This window comes from Styela clava, unplaced genomic scaffold, assembly GCF_964204865.1.
Source record: "Styela clava unplaced genomic scaffold, kaStyClav1.hap1.2 HAP1_SCAFFOLD_216, whole genome shotgun sequence".
Lineage (NCBI taxonomy): Eukaryota > Metazoa > Chordata > Ascidiacea > Stolidobranchia > Styelidae > Styela > Styela clava.
In genome coordinates this window covers 1-20,296 of record NW_027556747.1, presented here as the reverse complement: position 1 = coordinate 20,296, position 20,296 = coordinate 1, and the positions used below count along the sequence as shown (strand labels likewise).

The following is a 20,296-nucleotide window of genomic DNA, read 5'->3' as shown; positions in this document are numbered from 1 at the left end:
CGTGTCCCATCATTAATTGATTAATAACTCTAATTATACGACATAATTCATCCAAACCCAATAGGCTTCTGGTTCAAGATATGATTAATGCACATACAAAATTTGGAGCAGATTCAACCTCGCTTTCGTGAGATATCGCGTAACATACGAAAGTGTCTAACAGACGAATACCTATCAACATACTTACCGATTGAGATCGATAAGTAATAACTACTATCTCTGGAAGGGGACTCGACTATTAATTTAAAGAAAAGACTTAACTTCAACGTTAACAAAAAAGGAATGTTATAAAAATGTAGATTTTCTAAATCCCGTACCTGTTTTTCTATACCATATATGTCTAAGTTTGGTACAATACTCCAAGTAAGCTACCAGTCAATTTGAGCGAAAAGCATGGATTCAGCTCCACGAGAATGTTAAAAACCACTATTAAAGCCGGTTTCTTTTGTTAAGTTACAGGTATAGAGGACTTGCACGGGTCACGTGACCTTGTTACTGGACGGCAATAAAACAAAAACGTCCATTTGGCTCCTGTCAGTTGCAAGTCGGATTATACGTTTCCGTTTTGTTTGGCTGTTGAAAATGGTTATTTCGTATTGTTCCGCTGGCTGTACGTATAGTATAGACAACGAAATGGATCTTCAGCTATATTCCACTGTTTTCAAAAGATCCGGAACGTCGCGCAATGTGGATATCATCTATCCCCCACCATCAAGTCCATGCTTCTAAAACAAATAACTGGCTAACTAATCCCGACATAGAATGGTAATCGTACGATGTTGCACCTTGCAATCTGTCCCCAACCACAGATAAATTCTATCCTAAAAACTAACCACATTGGTAGGCATAGTTGCGTTTTAAATTGAAAGAAATCTTCATTAATGGTCAGAAGGTGTTGTCTGATTGTTTTGTTAGTTAGTAGGTAATTTATTACTGATCTGATACACAAACTTGGCACTGTCAAATGATGATTAGTGTTTAATTTATTTTCAGGAAAAAGGGAAGATAACCCATTATCAGCTGCTTACATGTCCCATCGATATTTGAATTTTCGCCATCCCCAGAGAAGAAGAGAATAGTTAAAAAGAAGGAGGATTTTGAAGAAAGGCAAAAGGCAGGACCATTTCAACAAATTCTGATAACTTGTATGCGTTGCAATATTAATTCGCAGTTGTTAGCATAAACATTTAATGTGTCTTTCGACTAGACCTACCACACTTTAAAGAAAAGCCGCCTACACCCCTTTTCACTAGAACCATAATACTGTAAAATATTTGATAGAAATTACCCCCGAGGCATCATCTTTCATTTGAAAGGGCTATGGAGGCAGATACATTTTTTACTCTAAATTATGGAATGTTACTTCCAGGTTAAATTATGGAATGTTACTTCCAGGTTATCTTATCCTTGCTCATAGATATCTTGAGGTTAGTGACTGCATGCCACACTGAAAATTCGCTTGTGTACCCATAAAATAAGGCTGTTGGAGCCTTCAGACCTTGAAAACAGTCGAATCTGAGCACGATGGATTCATGTGAAACACGTAATATGCATTTAGAGGCAAAAATATCCCATCCTGAGCAGCACCGATCCACAACCTCCTGCCTATGGAATCAAAACATTAGACAAATTGGTGTACTTTGCGCATTCACAAATTTTTGCGAATCAAGTGTGCCTTTTGACTAAAGAAAATTTAGCATTGAAATGGTCAATCTCAATATCAACCTAGTATCTGCAGATAAAACCAATTGTTTTTTAAAAATACATTTTTGATGTGCTTTATTTTTCAAATATAATTTATAATTACTGTAAAGTGTGTGATACATTTGTTACCATGAATACTATTTGCAAATTAGCTTGAGTTATACCCCTCTCAAATAAAAGTTTAGACTCTTAAGTCGTATCTAGTAATATTCTTTAAACAAAAGGTTGCGGCTAGCCGGCTACCCATTAGAATTTCCTTTCAGATCACAAAGTCGCAATATTACGCCTCGCTTAAGTTTCATTGGCAACTGTATCTGGTTGTAGTATCGGTGTCCAACGCTAGACTGAAACCTTCACGACCAGACCCACCGAAATTTTTTTTTATTGATAGGGTCGTCTTGAAGTTGATTTCGTTAAAGCACAGTGGACACTTTATCTCCACCAATCCACAGTAATGACAAGTTACTTTGTCATTACGATAAGCATCAATAAATGGATACTGAGGAATGAGGATGTATTATCAAGTCACGCAAGCTGAGGTCTTGTGCCACTGTGGTCTTGTTGCAACTTATACTTTGCCATCCATCTATTCGCACCCATATCTGTAAGATAATGGATACAGATAAGAGTTTTCATAAATTCTAACGATCAAGGAGTGTGAAATTTATGTCCATATCCCACCACAGCCACTAGTCGTAAATGAATTTGATTCCGGGTAGCGTATCTTTTTTACCAATGACAATAACAAGACATTTTGAATCAGTTGTACAAGCACCATTAGGATAGGATTTATCTGGGGGGGAGCCAGTTATTTGTTTTCAGAAGCATGGACTTGGATGGTGGGGAATGGTCGTAACCGATCAGCGGTCATGTGAACCACCCTCGGTGGAGTGGAGCTGCAATCCTCTAGCACATAACTATCCCCGCATGGGATTGAAACCTGTGAAACTACCAGGGTGATCAGAGATGCGGTGGCGAGCGTATTCCTAGATGGCGAATTCAATTGAATTCTGGTTATTTTTTGCATGACCCCTGGTGTTAAACGTTAGTTATCTATTCAACCTTTCACACTTAGTAAAAGATTACCTGCTAATTAGGGAAACAATACCTGATTCCTTACTGTCTTACACAAGTCAAGTCTGCAACTGCAAGTAGGCCCACGCCTAGGCCTACTAATAACAGTAGTTGATTATTAGATTAATTCCTTACTGTCTTACACAAGTCAAGTCTGCAACTGCAAGTAGGCCCACGCCTAGGCCTACTGATAACAGTAGTTTGTCATCTGCTTTCCATTGAAATGAGGGAGCTTGTGAATATTTAAAGAAATTGATAACGGCACACTATCACTCACCATCAACGAAGTGCTGTCCGCAAACAGTTAAACACAAGTAAGATGGCTTCTGGACTTGACACCAAGCAGTTCTGGCAATAGATGATATCCACATTGCGCGACGTTCAGGATCTTTTGAAATCAGTGGAATATTACTGAAGATCCATTTCGTTGTCTATACTATACGTACAGCCAACAGAACAACGAAATAACCATTTTCAACAGCCAAACAAAACGCAAACGTATAATCCGACTTGCAACTGACAGGAGCCAAATGGACGTTTTTGTTTTATTGCCGTCCAGTAACAATGTCACGTGACCCGTGCAAGTCCTCTATATAGTTTATTAAAATCAGCATCCATTTACCTACTTTAGCATTCCATATATATACCAGTGCAAGATGAGGTTGACAGACAGACAAGTAATGTTCGGCATTCACCAATGTTTTGTTGCATAGTAATGTTTAATGTACCAGTTGCCAACATGTTTTGGTTAAATTCCTCATTTCGCCTATTTCGGAACTCTCTATTTCCCCTCACTATGCAAAAGAACTATTTTATATGTTCCATCATGAATCCTTAGCTCGTGTTTGCGAAAGTTTAAAATGATTATAATGCGTGATATTCAGGTTATATTCAACCTTCCTCAACACTTCCATTGCTGTTACTGTCATGACAGCGCTTGCTATTATTAGTGACATTACCAATATTTTAGCCAGAATATGCCAGTTCAAAATATTTGTCCGCAAGTTAGCAATTAGCCAGTTTAAAAAATTTTCCAATTTGATGGTGTTTAAACTTTCCTTCACTACCAGATATTTGATATGTTCGGCACTTACAGTATGAAAACTTGTGGACCATAGTGTCGTACTAGTACCGGTTCCGTACCCGGACTTTCCCAGCTTTACCAGGTCCTATGACCTATGACAATGATGATTCATGCATTTTGTGCCAACGTGCTAAATGATTCGATCCACAGCTATAGTCACGATTGGAAGATTAAAAACCATGTTTCCTTGAACAAAAAGAATACAGCAGAATTTTGGATGAAATATCTGATCTCATAAGATTCATAGAAAACTTAGGAATAAATAGAAGTAATAGCCTTCTAGTCTTTTAAAATTACGATCTTAAACCACTGAAAATCTCAAAGAAAATAGTCCAGTAGTTAATGGGAAAATAGTCCAGTAGTTAATGGGAAAATAGATTTTTTCATACCGTAACAACAAGAAGCAAACTCTAACAACAACACAATAACAAAACGATTCATAAGTCCATTTAGTGTCCAATAAGCACAGATTTAAGAGTAAGACTAGGTAACAAGATACGGAGATTTTTTATTTGCTCAGTTTGATAATCGAGTTTGGCAATATACGAATAAATTTTTTATTCTAATTTAGAAGCATATCTTCGCCTTCCCACAATATTACTCAGTTCTATAAAATTTTAACATGTAGGCTACCTCCTACTACTTTTTAAATAATCATTGTTTTACATTTAACATAATTTTGTCGTAATAATGTACCTCATCCTCACCAATCTGCTACATAGTAAAATGAACCTGAATTAAACTGCATTTTGTTAATTAATTTTTTCTTTATTTCTTTAAGCTACTTTGGAAAAATACCTATTTACGTTTTTCTTTTTATTATATTAGGGAAACCGAAAATTCACAACTTTTTGTATACATACAGCCACATCATGGCGTCGTCGGTTTCATTGCAATTGCTTCGATAGTGCAACACTTCTTTCACTTCAATCTTGCTCAATTGGCCGATATCTACAAGTTCTTTCATCATTGCGTTAAGTTTCAAAACAAATACTTTGTTTGCCTTCGTTTTTCTCGTATTGAACACCAGAATTCCACTCGGTTTCAAGCAATGAATCATTCGCTAAAATATATCATAAACAAAAAAAAGTATATCACGGATCGTGCTGCTTTTGGGCATTTGAAGATTTAAAACGACACTAAAATCTATTTTTCATTGAAAAAAAAAACTACTTCTGCGTAAATTTCATTTCTCATCTTATTTTTTTCAAGGAGATTCACGACATGTGATCGAAAAAAGAAAAAGTGAAACAGTAACAATAGGTGACTGGCGATTTAACCAAACTCCTCCAAACTCCAAAACCAAATACCTGAAAACTTTTTTAATGTGTTAAATTCAAAGTGTTTTCATCTACCAAAAGATGTTGTCGCCGGCAGATCATTCATTCAAATCATAATCCAATTATAACCGACTAGAGTAGAATATTTATATTACAGTCATATAAAATATATTTTACAATCATACAACAATACATCCTTCCTCCAAATGATTTGCTCCAAGAGCCCCAGAACAAATCACGGTGTCGTATATATTTTGTCCTACTGGAATTGATGCTCCGGGTGTAATTTTGAAGCAAATATGTTTCCTGCATTACATTTGTCATGATTATTAATGTAGTGCAATTTTGTAAATTAACTAATTGATACATTATTTTACGTCACTTCAACGTAATTGTCGGTTGGTCTGAATTTTTTCTGTTGTAGCTGGAATTTTCAATAAGTTTTTTTTAAGTCAAGTCGGATCAAGTGCTGAAATACCAAAACTCACTTAAACCATACAAAAATACGGTAATGTATTAAGCGATAGGTCACCGAAGAAAGGGACACTACCTCATTAATTTTTTCCTCTGATTACTGGTAATTATATGCAATCAGAGAAAAGCGAAGTCAAATGGATATGTCCGAAAATGATGACTAGCATTTCATTCGTTGGCAGGTTCCCAGTCACACAATAAATAATAACAATAAAAAAGCAAAACGGCGATGCCCAGCGACAATAATGACTAGACTCCACTATCTCGCTTTACCTATATATTCCTTTTGATTCCGCTTTCTTCAGCATATCTTCATTCAATTCAACAGCATCCATTAGGCTACTCCTTTGTATCCATGATCTAGTAATGCTTCTGCAGCCAATCCAGTGCCTTTGAATGGGAAGAGAGTTGTCGGACATAATTTTAGAGAATAGGTCTAGTATAATTGTTATTGGTGGATTTGATAGTGTTATGAAATGTTAGCGAGTCAATACCGAACTGCTTATAATTGTTTACCGACTGCCAAGTCCAAAAGTTGTGCAGATTCATTATTTTTTATATGAATTAACGAGTTTTCAGCAAGTTCCTCGTTAGACACGCAACAGAGTGTCGAATTAATGTCGGTGTCGAATTTGTCAGCCCACTTGGTGTATGCCTAAAATAAAACATGAAAATTGTTATGTTATTATCTTTATGTTTTGTTAATGACTTGGTCAAAAATATTACTTTCATATAGAAATAGAAGATAATTGATCAAAGTTTGCATAAATGAGAAATTTGCTGCTGCAGCTTTTCCGCAAGTCTAATAATTCTTAGATGGTATTGTGTATTTTTGAGCTTCACACATGCAGCATTGTATCAGGACCTAGGCAAGGGTGGTCCAAGGCTGTCGGCTCCGCGGGCCACAAAATTATTTTTGCATTGTTCGCGGGCCACAATAGTGCAAAGAATAGGTAACAGTGCCATGAAAAACAAACACTTTTATTGTGCAAACACATAGTTGTCAGACATAGCCATTCCAGGCTAATAGAATCCGCATTCGATTTTTAGTTTTCTATGATGCCTATATTATTAGCATATCTTCCCGACCAAAGATAGAAAGCCAGATAACAATTTAGACTGCCAAGCACATCATTTAACTTTGCTAGTTGCCTCCGCTAGCCATTACACCAGTCAATCCAGTGAGGTGACAATAATGAAGTAACAATATATATGTCAAAAGATTTTCCTGATTCATTTTATTACGAAACAACACCAAATGTTATTTATTGATTATTCTCCGAATGTGACGCGGGCCACAGATAATGAAGCGGCGGGCCACATGTGGCCTGTGGGCCTGGGTTTGGACCACCCTGACTTAGGCTATGTCTAATATAGGCCGCGAGCCGAGGCCATTTATCTTTCAGTTTCGTAGCGCACATCAGGTAACTACCTGAAAATGATTTTAAAATGTTCCTTAGAAATTTAGTAACAAATATTGCCTTGTTCCCACTTCCAAAAGTTGCACGTTTTACAGAAAAGACGCTTTTACTACAATAAATATGTGTTACCATCTGTCCTATTTTCTCTGCTTTTCCGGTATCATGGGCCAATGAACGCAGACTTCTGCACGACGTAACAGTCAAGTTAGTCAGCTGTAGGTGGATCCCCAGTGGTCGGATGAATATCAGATGTACTCAACTGCTCGCTTTTGCGTTGAGTAGCCTTTTCATAGTTTTTTTCAGTTACCGGTAATATTAGTCCAGTTATTCTAAGGAGGTGTTGAAAAGTATAGGTAAGATATTAAACACTTGTATATCCTTGCCATAAATAGCAATTTTAGTTGAGCACTAGCTCATAAGACGTTGTTAAATAGGTACGGTGCGGTAACTCCAAGGAAGGCTAGACCTAGAATAATATGTCACAAACAACGATATTTTCTGGCTTGCATGAAATGTTTATGATTAATTTAATGACTCTTCTTGACTATTCAGCAGACTTATACTACTATATAGGCCACAGCATATTTGGAAATAGAAATGAATGGCTGTTTCTGTAATGCACGGTTGTGTGAAAGAGAAGAAATTAATCAATTTTACTAATGTCGGTTGTTCTAAATCTAAATTCATAGAGTCGACAAGAACCTGGGAAGCAATGATAAGTTATGCCGGAGTGGAAAGAAAGGTACCGGTAGCATTGGAAATGATTGAGAGGTGAGAAATGAAGTTGTAGACAAACAGTTGATGTTTCAAAATATAGTCTATAGTCCATACTCATACTGTCATAGGACATTTCAGACTGTGATATATCAAAATTTAGTGTAGATACCGGTATAGTCTAGTAATGGTATGCAAACACTGCTGGACTGTAGAACATGCAATGAGCATATAATCGCTCATTTAGTACATCAGATAAAATGCATTATGTATTCAAGGTATTAGTTAGTATTTAGGGGTATTTTTAAAATCATGCTGCTCCAAATATTATTTTCTTCCTTATTTTAGATACTGTACTACAAAAGAAAACGGCAATGTTCCACCAATCCGACCTAACGCAGGCTCTGATCCCTGCTGCTATCAGTGCTATAAAATGGATTAAACAAGAAGTCTTGAAGCTTAAAGGTATATGAGAATCATAATAGTTGCAAACAGCTTAGATGGGCTATTCATATTGAAATACTTTAGCACTTTTCTGCAATTGGAACTGCCCATCAAATTCATGTTGGAGACTTCATTGAGATTTTCAATTCATTTTTTTCCCTCGACTATGAAGATCTTTTGAGGTTAACGAGGTATTAATAAATAAAGCTGAGGAATTTGAAGAGGATATGAAGAATGTAAATGATACCAGGGCACGTCTATTTAACACTGTCAAACATAAGGATTATACTCTCCACCCAACAATGATTCACTGAAGAAGCATGTGGCCCTCAAATCAGTTCTTGAGTTGGCAAACTGCAAAGAAAAATAGTCAAAATAATTTATGAAAGTGTGCCAAAATCAACTTAAATTGCACAGATTTTTGTTTTTGTATTGACTGCAGAAATCACAGTACACCTATAGAGGAAAAGTCGATTTTTGAGATAGTGGATTTCGAAAACAATTCAGAAGAAAGTGAATTAGATATTACAGTTGATTTAATAAGTATCATACATTTGTTTTTTTTTTCGGACATTTGTTAGTGTCGTAGTCCTGTTTCTAGAAATATTATTGCCTTTGTTCAAATACATAACCACATAAACTAAAAAAAGATTAATTGTAAATTGTAATATTTCTGTTCACTATGTTATGTACATATTGTACATTCATTTAATTTTCTAGACTTTTGCGGTAAATTTCTAAGTGAGAAATAACTGATTTATTTGTGTTTTCGTGCTCACGATGTTAATTTGTGACTTCATTGCTTAAAAATAAATACGTTTGATACTTGATAGCTTCTATAAAATGGATGTAGCTTTTTATGCTGTTCTTGTTGTAAACTGCTTGTGGTTATTACATAAAATTTATTCTCAAATGTGAATCAGCGTTGTTGGTGTCGCTGCTTTCGAGGTCACTCCCGACTCCTGTCACACAATTAAAGTATTTTTTGTTGTTGGTTACATCAATGACATTAAACAACATGATGCGCAACTCCGGCATTTTTGTCCGAAGATCGTATTCGATAGCACGCTCCAATGCACATACTTGACGAGACGAAAACGAGCGGATGTGTGCTGCTTTCAAGGCGTAGCACGAATGGTGTTCGTGCCTGCTTTGACAGTTGTTGTCGATTTTAATGATATTTTTGAAAGTTGGGGTAAAAAGAAATCGGTAAAAGGTAAGGTGAATACTATTGTTGTATATCACACCCGGGCATCGCACTGTTAAGTACATGTGGGAAAGCCAGCCTTTGTCAAATACTACGAAGTTATTAATTCAGTACGGTACGTAGTTGCCCATTTGCCGAAATTACATATTTACTTACCCGTCATGGTTTCAAATAGTTCATGCACCTCCAGTTAGATTTTTTTAATCAGTGAGGATATATACTCATTGTTGATTGCTGCTCATTGTAACATACTATTACGCATTCACTTTTATTTGCGTATTGAATCAAAGTGTTAACAAGTTTACCTAACATTTCACTCATACCGGTCTATATTGTATAGTCTGATTTCTCAAGTATTTGGAGCCACGAATGCTTGTAATTTTCTGACTAAACCCTTTTATTAGTTGGTTTATATACCAAATTCAGTAAAATATTTTTTAAATAAAACATGAGATATTGGATTTATTAGCTTTTCCATTCTGAATCATATAGACTGCTTTATTTATTCTTAACGAAAATTAATAAATCTCCTCTCTTTCTTCAGATGTGAAAGTTGTGGACAAACCTGTCTAAGCATTGCGAGACTCTTGCAGCACAAGAGGCAATAGCAGAAATAGTAAGTATATCAATCAAGAAATTAAGCCGACATAAAGCAAAACTTTCAACTATTCGTCTAATCTCAATTTCCTATTATTTATTCACAGGACAACTATAGCAGACGGGGAGATATCAGAAGTCTGGCGACATATCAGTGACAGTGTGATTCCAAGAAATATAATGCAATTGAAAATAGAAATTTGCAATAGAAAAACAACCTATGGAGGCATGCAAAGACATTTGACCCTCCGGTAGAGTTGTGTATGGCCCCCACATCCTGCAGGGCTTGAGGAAAATAACTAAAAATTCCAAAGCGTAAGATTGCTTAAGCGGTCTTATTTGTAAAAAGGCACAAAACACGCCAGACATACTTAAAACAGCTTTGGAAATGAGGATTACGGGTACCTCACTGCACCTGTGTTATATTTGGTTCATCAACTTTTGGTAGTACTATAGAAGAAATTCCGGAAGGGGTATAATCATCATTCATGATAAAATACTATCATATATTTTTTGAACAACTTCAATCTAGACCAGGGATCTCAAACTCGCGGCCCCAGAGAACTTCCAGTGCGGCCCTCGATTAACAATAATTGTAATAGTATTTTGGAAGTTTTTTTTTTTATCTAAATGTAATAGATTTTTCAAACCTTTTAAAGTGAAATTGATTATTCACACAGAAAACAATTTACTGAAAGTAGTTTTGGAATATTGATTTTTTTGTCCACATTTTGACCCAATTAAGAATACACATCAAGCTAGCAAAAGAATACTTGAATAAAACACTTGAGTAATTAAATTAAACGCAAAGTACATGAAGAAGGTGGCATTTTCGAAGAAAATGGGAGTTGTAACATTTCTGCTCTTCACAAAATTCTGAAGCACATTGTTTAATTTGTCATATTTCCATCAATACAATCAAAAAACACAATAAGCTCAGCAGTCAATATGACAAATTCGAAGACCAACTTCGAACAGAAAATTTCCATGTGTTTGTATATTAATATAATTATACAACGACTTAGTTACTAAAAATCAATATCAATAATAATTCAAGCAATCCTATGCCACGCAATGTAGTGCGAAATGTCTTGTCGAAAAAATCTGTCATTTGTTTTTTTGCTGATCTATACATGAAATGATAAAAGTAACTTTTTTGCATTACTGGAATTAATTAAACATTCGTAAAGATCCAGATAAACCCATGATCATGTGGCCTCGTTAGTTAGAGTTGGTACTATAAAATCATTTCAGACTGGCCTTAGTATGCTGGTGACACAAAAAAGATGCCAAACGCCAGGACAAATGTAATTATTAAAACATTGAGTTTATACTGTAGTATTTTTGTTAATTTTAGGTTCATATATTTAGATTAAGTTATTTTTGGTGTATGTATCATTCTTTCCTTATTCAAAGCTTGTTCAAAAATGATTTTGATGGTTGTACATAGAATTTTACGATTTTTTATAATAAATACTGTAACTTGCAAATGTTGCAATAATAGTGGAATGCAAATATTAATATGTAATTGCATTTGAAATTGAAGAAAATAATAAAACTTAATCCAACTGTTTAGTTGCATCACAATATATGTCACAAACTTAAACTATCTTAAAAATATCTTTTAAGTATACATTATCAAAAACTGTTTGCGGCTCTTTTTACAATTTTCAAAATGCAATGCGGCTCTCGAAAACCCATGAGTTTGACACCACTGATCTATTCTAGACGATTCAAGCATTGCTTTGGGAGATTATATCACTTCAATTAAATTGAAATAATCTCGCTATATTAAATACAAAATCGTTGCTATCATAAAGGTAAACCAATTCAGCCACTCGAAATATATTGGCCTTCACAAAGCAATGGAGGCAAAATTGAGAGTTCATGAGCTATGAACATTTGTCTTTTTCTTTGTCTTGAACTTTCCATACTCCACAGCCCCTATTAATTTTTTTTAATTTTAATTACCATGTGATGGTCATACATATCTTTAACTTGTATTTTCTGTCATGATGTATTATCTCAATGTGCCAAACTATTAATTAGTGTGCATATTTTGCTTCCAGATGACATAAATGTATTGTCATGTTTATTACCTCAGCTTGGAGTATTGACAAGAAAAAGGTGCCAGTAAATTAGGTAAAAAAATTTTCAACTCATTGTTATAATCAGAATTCACAATCAATAGGAATTATAAACAGCCAACAATCAGTGAGAATTATATGCGAAATCCCTCAGAATAAATTTGTCTAAAATCGGAGGAAGGCAAAAAATATAGGTAGTTTCCATCCACACAAGCATTTCAAGGAGACTTGCTCGAGCCAAACTAAATGAGCATCGTCAGGTGATCGGTAAGGCTTCAAGTTGAATTCAGCCCTGCAACCTCCTGCATAGAAGATAATATTAATTAGTGGGCTATGAGCTAAATTCCTAAATTTAAACAAACCTCTATGATGCATTATGTACCAGCAATGTTACCTACGATTAACTGAATATGTAATATGTCTAATAAATTCACCTACAAAAGCAAGTTCGATAGGTGCAAACTTTGTGTTATGGAATTGTATCGCAGCACAGTTTTGTATGACACCCTCTTTAAATGAAATTTCAATGATTAAGCGCAAACATTAAAATTACTAACTTTGAACTTTGTCATTATCTGCAAAATGTTCCACACAAATCTTTCCGCTATCGCGTTTGTAATCTTCTCTGATAAAAAAAAACGTCTATGATGTCCAGAATTGCTCTTTACAGCTTGCCTGTTATTCCAGCTTTCCAAGTAAGCAAAACTTTTTAGATATAGAGATTATTTTGTTTCGTTACAGGCGCAAAAAGGCAGGTACTACACGTAAAAAAGACGCCGAGTAGCAAAAGCGAGCGGAAAACGGACGCGAAAGGCGACGAGAAATATGTGCATTGGAGCGTATCATGAAATACAATGTTTTGCCTGTAGTCTTATGGAGTGACGTCAGAGTTGCCTATCATGTTGTTTAATGTCATTGGTTACATGTATGCCATATTTTTCGTAATCTACCTAATAAATTATGATTGACTGAGGAAGTCCGATTTTGGTCAGGCAAAACATTACAGGAATACATTTGTGTTAGTGTGCTGTAGGGCTCTCGAATTGCATAGTTCTTATGTATGCGTTGTAAACTTATGGTTATTGAATTTCCGGGAACCTCTTATATTCAATTTCGCACCAGGATTGTGGAACAAGCTGTAATGCGTTCATTATGTTCGTTTTCACACAAAACTGAAGAATTTATTTAGTTACCAGATGTGCGCTACGAAACTCATTTTCTGGGCGTTTTCATGGTTTCGTCTCACGGCCCATATCCGTGGTAATGATCTACAAGTGTTTAATAATTTACTTATACATTTTTCAACAACGTCTTAGCATAACTTAACTAATAATAACTAAACAGGGCTATGGAAAGCCTGCCCAACTCAGCGCAAGGTCGAGCAGAAATAACTAATATTCATCCGCTCGCTAACAGCTGGTTTAATTCAATTGTTACGTCATGCAGAAGTCATTGTTCAGTGCCGAAAATGTAGAGAATATAGGACAGATCGTAGCACATATTTCTTGTAGTAAAAGCGTCTTTTCCGTAAAACGTGCAACTTTTGGAAGTGGGAACAAGGCAATATTTGTTACTAAATTTTTAAGGAACATTTTAAAATCATTTTCAGGTAATTACCTGATGTGCGCTACGAAACTCACTTTCTAGGCGTTTTTCAGGGCCTCGGCTCGCGGCCTAATACTTTATTTTATGATATTCGTGACCAAAAGCACGGATTCGCCTGCATATACATTACCAAAAAACGATTATAATATTACAAATATTTTTGCGTGTCCCCTCCGAAACGCCATCGCCGCAACACTATAACCATTAAAATATTGGCAGGCATTGGATTTGATGATTGAATCGCTTCCGCAAGGAACTCATTCACAGCTTTAATACGTGTACGGCAATGTCTTCTCCGGACATCGCTAATTCAATTTGAACGAACTTCTGAAAAATGTGATGATTTAGTTTCTGAACCTCTCAAACCGTAGTTTTTTTTGTCGTGTAGTCTTATCACGACAAATAAGTTGAAATAACGCGCGCTTACACAAGTCGTGATAAAAACCGCCTGCTTTATTTGTAGTTTTACATAAAATAAGCTACAATTCCGGCAGATGAAAACTTACTTTCAATTAGAAATGGAAAGCTATCAAAAGCTATTTTTACAATTGAGCATTTGTGCTGCTTCGATTTTAAGACTTATAAAGTAAACGTGAGCGATTTCACCAAAATCTAAGCCGGAGCAAATTTTCGACTCTTTTTTACATCAATACAAGAGATTAAAAAAATTTCACCTTATTTGCTTCTTCTGGCGATTCAGCATAAATGACATTGGCAACTCTGCCCCAGGCATCTTGAATATCATTCATTGTTCCAGAGCATAGATTTCTTCTCTCTATCACTAGCAGCAAATATTCGATACTTGTACAGCGTTAAGAGGCACAGACTGTCAATCGAACCACCAGCAATGCTGCGGGAATAGACAGGAAACATCGAATTAATCTTCTTCTCATATTTGTGCTAGAAAAATGCCGCAATTCAATTCATAATTTTAATGTCGGGATAAACTCTGAACTGAAAGAATGATCCAAATTTCTACCGATTGATCTCACTATTTCAATTTTTTTTGTACGAATATGCGCCATGGCGTCTGTCTCTTGAAATGTATCAATATGGCCTTATGAAATCTTCCTTATAGGCTGGAGCCCATTTTAATAAATCATGGTAATTTTTGCATTATTGTTCAAGCGTTGCTACAAACAGGTAAATACAAGATTCATTGCCATTATCATCAATTTTCCGTGCTTTAATTCAGTACCCTGGCCTATTTCAAACGTAAATTAAGTGATTGGGAGGGAACTTTTAACAACGCGCCGAAAGTCGAAACCACCGTCCCAAACTCAAGAATTATTCGTGCTCTAATGCAATTCGAGTTTGTAAACCACAAGTAGGCTCCTTGCATGTGCTCAATGTTTTACAATGGAATTCAACATGAAATCGAAGCAATTCATTTTATAGTAATCAATACAACGAAACTTGAAATGAAACGAGAAACATTCAAATCAACCGCGGTCCGCCAAAAATAATAAACTAAACTCTTTAAATTTAAGACTAACAAAGCCTTACAGTATTATAATATTACTACTACAATTCACAATACTGTATGGCGTATGCGATAAAATACAATTAACTATACCTCATACAAGATATGGCAGTAATTACGTGCTAATTTTTTTGAGTCCACGTGTAATACAGAGCAACAAAGTCTATTTCAAACTATGTTCAATTTAACCTATACCTAATCTAACCTGTGAATAACCTAAAATATAAACAAGAGAGCTACGCCCAAATATATGGACACGTCTGTTCGCAGTACAGTACGGTTTAAATATATTCACACCAAGCGAAGCAGTACAGTAGAACGTATGTCCGCAGAACGTTTAATGACGTCATAGCAAACAAAAACAAATCTCCCAGAGCTAACAGAAATATTTAAAATGAATAAAAGTAATAGCCTTCTGGGGAAAAATTTTATCTTCAACCACTGGAAATTTCAAAGCAATTGGTCCAGTATTCGAAGGGAAAAGCGGTTTTTTAATATTTCCACTAGGTGTGTTATTCTGTGTCAAACAACAAGAACAAGAACAACATAATATTGAAACGATCGTTATGTCCACTACGTGTCCAATAACTGAGGAAATTGGCTAACTACCGTAAGATCCTATTATGATGTCATAAAATCCTAGAACCAAATTCAGTGATTTCAGACTGGAGTATTATTATCGAACAACAAAGTCATCTTAACCGAAAACGTATTTGGGAAATTTTGATTGACATGAATTTATCATCATGAATATGTCAATCAGAATGAATTGGGAAAGAACAATTTTTCCCAGAACCATATATTTACGGCAGAACACTCGTTGAAAATCACTTCCCAAGCGCCATCGGAGGCGCACCTGTCACTATCACAGAATCCAAACAGCTCCTTGCTGGGGCGGAAACCCCCTTCTATTTCTGCATAGTTTATTGCTGATCTGGGTGATAGTTATTGAAATTGCGATACTTTGATCTATTGTGATAAAAGAAGACATTCTAACGAAGTATTGGTACCGTATATAAAGCATTTTCTTTGGGCTCATACAGAGATCCCGCATCCAGTAGTGTGTGCCTTTGTGGTACATATTTCAGCATTTACCACCTGGAAGTCACCAGTGTTATATACAGGTTGTAATTGTACCACTGTACCAGGGAAATTTGTTTCGGATTTGCATTTGCTAACTACATATAAATAAATATATCCCATCCTACATTTTTTGATATTTTTCTAAGATAGGATAGTATTTACATAAGATAAGTTTATTTCGACTCCATAATCAGCAGAAAGGCGATAAAACGGTTGATAAAAACAAATAAATAAAAACTGATTATGAAATCAGGAGAGTAAACAAAACCTTGGGTAAGGTTTAAAACGTTTACTCTCCTGATTTATAATCCTGTGTTGAATTAATTTCTGAATTTGCGATGCGGCGGATCATGCTAAGCGTTAGGAATACGCTTGCCACTGCACCTCTGATTACCAAGCGTGGGTTCGCATCCCATGCGGGGTTAGGTATGTGCGAGAGGATTCAGGGATTGCTGGACTCTCGTCGCTGTAGGGCGGTTCATGTGGCCGCTGTTCGGTTACGGCTCTCTCCACCATCAAGTCCATGCTTCCAAAAAAGTACCGTAACTGCCTAACTAATCCTATACCCGACTCAGACTGACAACTGGACGAGAGGCCATGGTGCGCCATTTTTTACTCACTTGCAACATTCAGTGAACAATTGAAAATTTATCTCTCGAGTGGTTATGAATAGAATAGAAAAAAAGACCATGTGTTTTTCCTTATATATTCAAGTTATATATTTATTACATTAATGCTTGCAGTATTAGTGTGTTCTGGTGTTATACTGATTTTTGATTTAGTGTCCATGATCTATAATTTAGAACTTTAGTTCTTATTTTGCCCAAAATCTTGATTAACTTGCCCTTGTATAGTAATAAACAACCTTGCAACATTCGAAATATTAAAATAATGCCCACTATAAACAATTGCCTAATGTAGTTTCTTTATTGTTCATCTTTTAATAACAGTAATACTCCATAGGGTGTTACAGCTAGATAACCTCTTGGGGTTTTCTGCGACTCCTCTCACCTGTGAATGATGCTTTTTTTCTATTTGTAGAAATGTGTTTCCAAATTTCACAAGGTGGTGAATAAATATTACTCACTAACAGATTAAGTTGTCCTATCAGCTTTCCTCTCCCCAGGGATAAATATGTAATTCCCATCCTAATATTCCTCATTACAGTAGGCTTCTTATGATTTTGATGGAAAATATCCAGCATTGTCTAAATGCTGAAATGTTTGGGTAGTCTATGCAGCTATGTTGAGTGGGTTCTAACTTCTCACTGTAGCCTATGCCTGAATATTAAAAAATTAAAATCAAAAAATTAATATTAAAACTCAGATTTCTGCAACTTCAATCCTAATTTCTGAATATTGTACATGATGCGATTGTGTTTTGAATTTAAAGTTACTAAATAGAGTACCATATCATGTTTAAAACTTGGTGTGGGCCCTAGTGTCGTCTCATGGGAAACAGATTCTGATAAGGTTTTGTCATTGTCCGATCGTGAGAATGTTGAGCTTGGTGCGCTCATGTAAAAGATTGAATGAACGGTTATTTGTCACCACTCAGTGGAACCAATTCAAAGGTAAGTTTCTAATTCATAATTGTAAAATGCCGTAATGAAACAGAGTTTTGCCTTTTTATTGTTTCAGCAGAAAACAATATAGCTACTACAGTAAGTCTAAAAGTATGATGTATTGTTGCAGTTCTGCCACTTAGACTTAGCCTACAGTTCCAATACTGACGGATTGAAATGAATCTCATTAGTTACCAGTAACCTCTTTATTCTGTTATTAGTTTACATGAAACATGCAATGATTCATGTGACTATCCTAATTATTTTTTGCTCAAGAAAAGATTTTTGACTCGCCGACTGCCTGTTAGGCCAATTAGTGGAATTTGTATAGTTTGTTCAAACTATCAAAGATACTGTTGAATACTTTGTTCCTGGAAACAGAATTTAGGGTTCATATGACAAATAATATTACTCATAACAGCACAGCGTCTTCAGTATTCAAATGATCATGATAATGAGAGAATTGAAAAAGGAAATGATGCGATTAAACCCATGGAAAACTTTGTCAACCGGAATCCGAGAAATTTAGAAAGACTGTGTTACACTATTAAGGATTATGGTTGGGGAATGGAATGGGGAGGATATGCCAAAATATTATCAAGCAATTTTCCTAGAAGAAACTATTATCACAGGTAAGAGTACATTTATTTTGAATGTACGTCGTATAAACAGCAAAGCAAAACTCAACATTTCTAAAATGCATTCATTTCAGATTGTTCTGGCAGCAAGCATACACCATTGTTACTACCCACATAAATGAATATCCAAACCAAATTTTATTCAAAAATCAATTTTCTATTCAGACTTATTCTGAGACATTCATCTTGGCACATGTATGCTGAAGTTGAACACCATACTGGTCGCATTGTTATCGATGCATCAACAAGAGAAAAGTAAATCTATTAATATTCAATTTTATTTATTTTATATTATGTTGGAAATGAATGTTACCATAATATGCATTTCACAGGTACATTAGAAAGCGGTTACACTGTACTACAGATGTTTCTGCAGCAGCTAACCTTGGAAGAGTGATAGCATCTCGGTGCTTGAGGGCTGGCATTTCATGTGTTTCTTTCAGATTCCCTGAATTATATGAAATTGAATCAGAAAGCATAAACCTCTTCAAAGAAGCAGCTGAAGCTGAGGGTTTGTGTCTAGAAGAGCCATCTTACAGACGACTCGGATATGTGAAGCCGCATGAGCTACCAACTGGGCCCTCCCCTCCGGGGGTAGAGTAAACATCAGGATCATGGTGAAAAGCCAAACTGATCAATCGATGGTTCAGTCTTCATCTCACTCATCCTTCTCCGGTCCACTAGAATCATTTTCGCTGGTTTTAAGAAGTGGGAGGACAAATAAGTGAAGTACTTCAAAAACAATCTGTGAAATGCAATTTCCCATATTAGGTACTGATCTAATATGAAAATGTAAGTTTGTTTGTCACTCACCTCAATAAAAATCAGAAGTACAATCAATATTTCTACACGTAGTGATCTTTTTTCATGCAGATCTGTCTTCAGTAGCTCTGCCATGTGAGCACAGTATGTTAGTTTTTCATTCATCAGATGAACTCTCCTGTTTATGTTGAGATATCTGAAGCAGTATGCACAATGATGAACTGAATAAGTGGATTAATAGGGCTTTGAGTGGTTAATTGAATACTTGTATGTCGCTATGTAAGTATGTATGTATGCTATGTAAGTTTCAATATACGACTTTATTGTTATCCCACGAATCGCCGCTTACCACACAAGGGTGATGGGGCCACTTCTCAGACTTGCATGGAATGTAGAACATTCTTGACGAGTACAAGCCACTTGTTAAGACTAGAACAAATTGTTTTAGTAGTGGAATGCACCAAGGCACCAACATACCTTGTGGTACTCACATAAAGCTTTTCCAGATTTTCATGATCCCAATAGGTATCTGGTACATCGAGAAGGTTGTATTGTAGGTTGACTCTGTGCCTATTTTAATCATATATAGAAATCAGAATAGAAGAAATACGGACATTATCTTTCTCATTTCAAGATAAATTTGAAAAACACATGAAATTACCTTATTAAGAATATTTCTCCTATTTTTCGTAAAATTTTTGCTGGTGTTTCATACTTCACTCTACTGCCTTCAATCAAACTGTTTGGGACTGTTTCAAGTGAGTTGATCAATGTATCCAGAGTATGTTCCCAGTGAGCAAGTTTTACAGAACTACACAAAGCATTGGAAAATGCAAACATATCCAATGAAAGCTCTTTGTGTTCACTGCTCCCACACAAAATGAATTTACCTGTAATAGGCAAAGTTTTAGTATTTGACAACATGGATGAAATTATCGATAAAATAGTAACAACTTTGTTGAATTCTTGATGGTCCATCATCATAACTGTATATCATTTCTTCACTCTCTGAGTTGACTACATCTGATGAATATGAATTATGAGCATGAATTTTGGATATCTTGAGAATATTTTC

General features: G+C 35.6%; 3 protein-coding genes and 2 long non-coding RNA genes across 7 annotated transcripts; 3 read left to right on the top strand and 2 right to left on the bottom strand.

The window, feature by feature from the left end:
• Positions 1 to 4,580: 4,580 nt before the first annotated feature.
• On the bottom strand, positions 4,581 to 14,517 carry LOC120329303 (uncharacterized). 2 transcript variants are annotated; one of them, XM_078109839.1, is made up of 5 exons: positions 14,366 to 14,517; positions 6,133 to 6,271; positions 5,890 to 6,006; positions 5,328 to 5,448; positions 4,581 to 4,925 (listed from the first exon to the last, which is right to left on the bottom strand). In XM_078109839.1, exons 1-3 carry the CDS (start codon positions 14,438 to 14,440, stop codon positions 5,951 to 5,953), a joined length of 270 nt encoding a protein of 89 aa, XP_077965965.1. In that variant the 5' UTR covers positions 14,441 to 14,517; the 3' UTR covers positions 4,581 to 4,925; positions 5,328 to 5,448; positions 5,890 to 5,950. The 2 variants fall into 2 exon arrangements, with proteins under 2 accessions (XP_077965965.1, XP_077965964.1); XM_078109838.1 differs by having other exon boundaries at positions 4,583 to 4,925.
• On the top strand, positions 7,287 to 9,114 carry LOC144419729 (uncharacterized). Of its 2 annotated transcripts, XR_013474238.1 has the most exons (3): positions 7,287 to 7,808; positions 8,100 to 8,216; positions 8,638 to 9,114. It is a non-coding gene; the product is annotated as an uncharacterized LOC144419729 (long non-coding RNA). The 2 variants fall into 2 exon arrangements; XR_013474237.1 differs by having other exon boundaries at positions 7,310 to 7,808; positions 8,100 to 9,114.
• Positions 9,189 to 10,337, top strand: LOC144419730 (uncharacterized). The gene is made up of 3 exons (XR_013474239.1): positions 9,189 to 9,411; positions 9,947 to 10,018; positions 10,107 to 10,337. It is a non-coding gene; the product is annotated as an uncharacterized LOC144419730 (long non-coding RNA).
• Positions 14,518 to 15,904: 1,387 nt separating the features above from the next.
• LOC120336460 (large ribosomal subunit protein uL18m-like) lies at positions 15,905 to 19,062 on the top strand. Its single transcript, XM_039404145.2, has 4 exons — positions 15,905 to 17,830; positions 18,243 to 18,453; positions 18,625 to 18,714; positions 18,792 to 19,062. The coding sequence occupies exons 1-4, from the start codon at positions 17,755 to 17,757 to the stop codon at positions 19,060 to 19,062; spliced, it is 648 nt and encodes a 215-aa protein (XP_039260079.2). The 5' UTR covers positions 15,905 to 17,754.
• On the bottom strand, positions 18,445 to 20,290 carry LOC144419728 (required for meiotic nuclear division protein 1 homolog). Its single transcript, XM_078109837.1, has 5 exons — positions 20,176 to 20,290; positions 19,883 to 20,111; positions 19,699 to 19,791; positions 19,273 to 19,417; positions 18,445 to 19,204 (listed from the first exon to the last, which is right to left on the bottom strand). Exons 1-5 carry the CDS (start codon positions 20,216 to 20,218, stop codon positions 19,118 to 19,120), a joined length of 597 nt encoding a protein of 198 aa, XP_077965963.1. The 5' UTR covers positions 20,219 to 20,290; the 3' UTR covers positions 18,445 to 19,117.
• Positions 20,291 to 20,296: the final 6 nt, after the last annotated feature.

Excerpts from the sequence above, each read along its gene's own strand:
- LOC120329303 (XM_078109838.1), bottom strand. The coding sequence starts at position 5,951 with ATGGATGCTGTTGAATTGAATGAAGATATGCTGAAGAAAGCGGAATCA. Across the intron at positions 5,449-5,889 it reads GAATCAAAAGGAATATATAG|GAAACATATTTGCTTCAAAA; the intron begins GTAAAGCGAGAT and ends AATGTAATGCAG. Across the intron at positions 4,926-5,327 it reads TGGAGGAAGGATGTATTGTT|CGAATGATTCATTGCTTGAA; the intron begins GTATGATTGTAA and ends GATATATTTTAG.
- LOC120336460 (XM_039404145.2), top strand. The coding sequence starts at position 17,755 with ATGTTGAGCTTGGTGCGCTCATGTAAAAGATTGAATGAACGGTTATTT. Across the intron at positions 18,454-18,624 it reads AGAAGAAACTATTATCACAG|ACTTATTCTGAGACATTCAT; the intron begins GTAAGAGTACAT and ends TTTTCTATTCAG. Across the intron at positions 18,715-18,791 it reads GATGCATCAACAAGAGAAAA|GTACATTAGAAAGCGGTTAC; the intron begins GTAAATCTATTA and ends TGCATTTCACAG.
- LOC144419728 (XM_078109837.1), bottom strand. The coding sequence starts at position 20,218 with ATGATATACAGTTATGATGATGGACCATCAAGAATTCAACAAA. Across the intron at positions 19,792-19,882 it reads GGAGAAATATTCTTAATAAG|GCACAGAGTCAACCTACAAT; the intron begins GTAATTTCATGT and ends TGATTAAAATAG. Across the intron at positions 19,418-19,698 it reads CTTTATGTGAGTACCACAAG|ATATCTCAACATAAACAGGA; the intron begins GTATGTTGGTGC and ends ATACTGCTTCAG.